Source organism: Temnothorax curvispinosus, unplaced genomic scaffold (genome assembly GCF_003070985.1).
Source record: "Temnothorax curvispinosus isolate PA1 unplaced genomic scaffold, ASM307098v1 QBEX01017595.1, whole genome shotgun sequence".
Taxonomy (NCBI): domain Eukaryota; kingdom Metazoa; phylum Arthropoda; class Insecta; order Hymenoptera; family Formicidae; genus Temnothorax; species Temnothorax curvispinosus.
In genome coordinates, this window is record NW_020227375.1 from 1 (window position 1) to 3,283 (window position 3,283).

The following is a 3,283-nucleotide window of genomic DNA, read 5'->3' on the forward strand; positions in this document are numbered from 1 at the left end:
TATTCAAATAATTTGAACGCTAGAATTTGACTAACAATAAAATAACTATTTCGAATAATTTCTATATTTTAGTATCCAGATATGTTTTACAATTCTACTTTGTGTGTACAAATTATAACTCTAATACAAATGTGTACATTACATACGACGTTATACAGCACATGAATAAATTTACATATTAATATAAAGACCATCAGAGAGCATATAATAAGAGTTTAGTTACACGACAATATCAGATTTACTAGTAAGTAATTATTAAAACGATTAGTAAATTATACATTTATAAAGAAGTTAATGTCTAATTAATAAGAGATCGCATTTTGTTGTTACGTAACGTAAAGCGATCTTACTAATTATTCGTCAAATGCGCTTGTTTGATATATTTCATTATCCAAATCACAACAGTTGCTGGTGTTACATCCTATTTGGCATCCAGATTTGGTGAGACATCCTAGATCCTTGTTGTCCGCTATGATTAGATCTGTATATTTATACATAGAGTAATTAAAAATCGAAAGACAAATGTCATTTCTCTCTCTCTTTCTCTCTCTAGCAGCGCCAAGTTTTTTGACAAGAAAAATTTATGTATTTTAATAAAATATTTTTATTTTTTGTACTGTTACCTCTGTAATTTTTTGCGATGCGATTAAATCTTTTAAAATACATATGTAAACTTTGTATTTAAATACCTTGTATTCCCTTGTTGGGTTTAAATATTTTAATAAAATATTTGTATTTTGTACTGTTACCTCTGTGTAATTCTTCATGATTCAATCTTTTATTCTAATCGAAGAAAAGCAGTGGTAATATTATACCTCGAAAAAATCTAAGTAACAAGTGGTAGACGTAATCTTTGTATCTCGAAAAATATGTTCTCTGTAATTGGCGCTGTAATTTAAAAAGAGATATCATTTCTTTTTTGTAATTGTAATAATAGATCACTTGAATCGCGACTCATTTTTGATAAGGTAACGTAATTTTGTGATGTGTCGTATCACTTGAGTTATAATTTTTTGGAAATAAAAATACTACTGCTTAGGTTTTTCGAGATTTTTGGAGATACAAAGATTACGTCTACCACTTGTTACTTAGGTTTTTTCGAGGTATAATACTACCACTATTTTTTTCGAGGTTAATAGATACAAGGTTCAGAGAGAGAATGGAAATTTTTTTCTTTACTCATAACATCCCAGTAAGCAAGGAACATTAAATTAACGTTTAGAAATATTGACTTTATGTGTATTTTTTAAACGTTTTTTAATAATATTATACACATATTTGAAAAATATTATTTTGTAATATGATTTTTTTGTAATGTTAAAATATGTTAAAAACGTTTCAAAAAATATTTTTCAAATGTTACTCTGACATTTATTTGAGATCAATGCAACAGTTCAAAATTCCTTGTAATTTGGACTTAAAAATAACGTTGGTAGTATATTAATTTTCTGTTGTTATAATATTATTGTTTTATATTGTGCGCAACTCTTATCGCGACAGCCATAATGTACATTATCCTACATATGATACTTGAGTGCGTATACACTCGTGTGGATCGAGCAGTGCGGAGTGCTCTTTATTTACAGTATATTTATAAGTAACTATTATATTCTAAAAGTTATATATTAATAATAAGAATTATGTTTCTTTAACTTGCCTCAAATGGGGACAAATTTTACACGAAGTGGACATGCTGGGCGAAGTACTAAGTCAGCCTGTAGCCTCAGATTCTTTAAATAATCGATGGGCTCTAAATAATAACTCTGTATCAGAGGAACTATTAAAGCCTTTATTTGTAGATAGGCGTATTGCTGGCCTAGAATTTGATTGATGTATATTTTTTGCGACTTAATATAATCATATAAGAAGATATTTAAAAAATCCTAGTTTACCTAGACAATTACGCGATCCAGCACTAAATGGTATATGAGAATAGCAATGATGATTTCGTTTCCTCTCTGGCAAAAATCTATCGGGATCAAATATCTCAGGATTTGGCCAAAAATTAGGATCCCTGTGTACTCCATATATGTTAAGGACCAGAGTTGTTCCCGCCGGTACTAAATATGACTCTAAAAAATATATTATAATCAAAATACAATAAATAAATAATAATAATAACTTTATTATAAACTGAAAAACATATCATGCAACATGTAATAAATATTTTAGATACATACGTAATTTAACGTCTTCCCCAGCAACTCGCGATATTAAAAATACGCTCGGATACAGACGCAAAGTTTCTTGGATGCATCTATGTAAATATTTTAAATTGTCTAATAATTCTTTATTAAATTGATGTCTATTTTCTTTAAAAGCAGTTTCCACTTCTTTTCTGACACGATCCTGTAAATATTAATAATATTAATTAAAATTTTTATATGCAAATATTATATATATATAATAAGTACCTGACGTCTGTCTGTCTGTCTATCTGTCTGTCTCACCGCGAACTACTCATTCATTAATGAACCGATTTTCTCAAAACCGGTGCCAAAATTTGTCTAATTTTTCGGGGATGCCGACAATGTGTATAATTTTTCATTACCAATTTTTTTAAAATCTAACCTGTTTTAAAATTTTTTTAAATACATTGTGAAAAGTAATCTTTGGCTACAAAATTTATAAGGGCATTTTTGGTCCACGTTGCTTATACAGTAACACTACCCAAATGTAAATCGCCGATTTTGCTAATTTTTGAATATGTTATAGTAGACGTAAAAATAAGACATACGTATTTTTTTTTATCGGCGGAAAACCATATTTACAATTTACACCCCTTTGAAATCCTCAAACAGTCTCACTTTTGTTTTGGATGCGAGTGTAACATATATTTTTTTCAAAATTTTTGAATAAAATTTGCAATTATCTGGGCATTTTTTAAATTTTTGTTTCAAATACAGGGGGTGGTTTACCCCCTAAAAATGATCGAATCGAGTCGAAAATTTTTCATTTTTTATATCTCTTGATGATGCAACTATTTTATTTGGTTCGGGCCGAAAATACTAAATCCTTTATATACAAAACAATTAAATCAATACCCATAAATTCAAAGGGGTGTAAATATGGTTTTCCATATTCAAAAATTATCAAAATCGGCGATTTGCATTTGGGTAGTGTTACTTGTTAGACCGTAGTCCACTAGAGCATGTAAACATGGAATTTATTTTCCGAAAGCTACGCCCTCCGTGCAAGATAGGCTCTTGTGCGGAACAAACTGGGCTCCGTCTTTCGGAAATAAAGAGACGTTAAGCCGATGGTCCAAAGGGTTAAGTGAGAG

The 3,283-nt window shown here is 29.5% G+C and overlaps 1 protein-coding gene across 1 annotated transcript in view; it reads right to left on the reverse strand.

The window, feature by feature from the left end:
• Positions 1 to 25: 25 nt before the first annotated feature.
• The window catches only part of LOC112467588 (cytochrome P450 4C1-like), a 6,290-nt gene continuing 3,032 nt past the window's right edge, over positions 26 to 3,283 (reverse strand). Inside the window, exons 8-11 of the mRNA XM_025036273.1 lie at positions 2,181 to 2,355; positions 1,893 to 2,072; positions 1,658 to 1,816; positions 26 to 481 (exon numbers count right to left, since the gene is read on the reverse strand). Coding sequence (XP_024892041.1) covers positions 1,659 to 1,816; positions 1,893 to 2,072; positions 2,181 to 2,355 — 513 coding nt within the window. The 3' untranslated portion in view covers positions 26 to 481; position 1,658. The remainder of the gene's footprint in view (positions 482 to 1,657; positions 1,817 to 1,892; positions 2,073 to 2,180; positions 2,356 to 3,283) is intronic.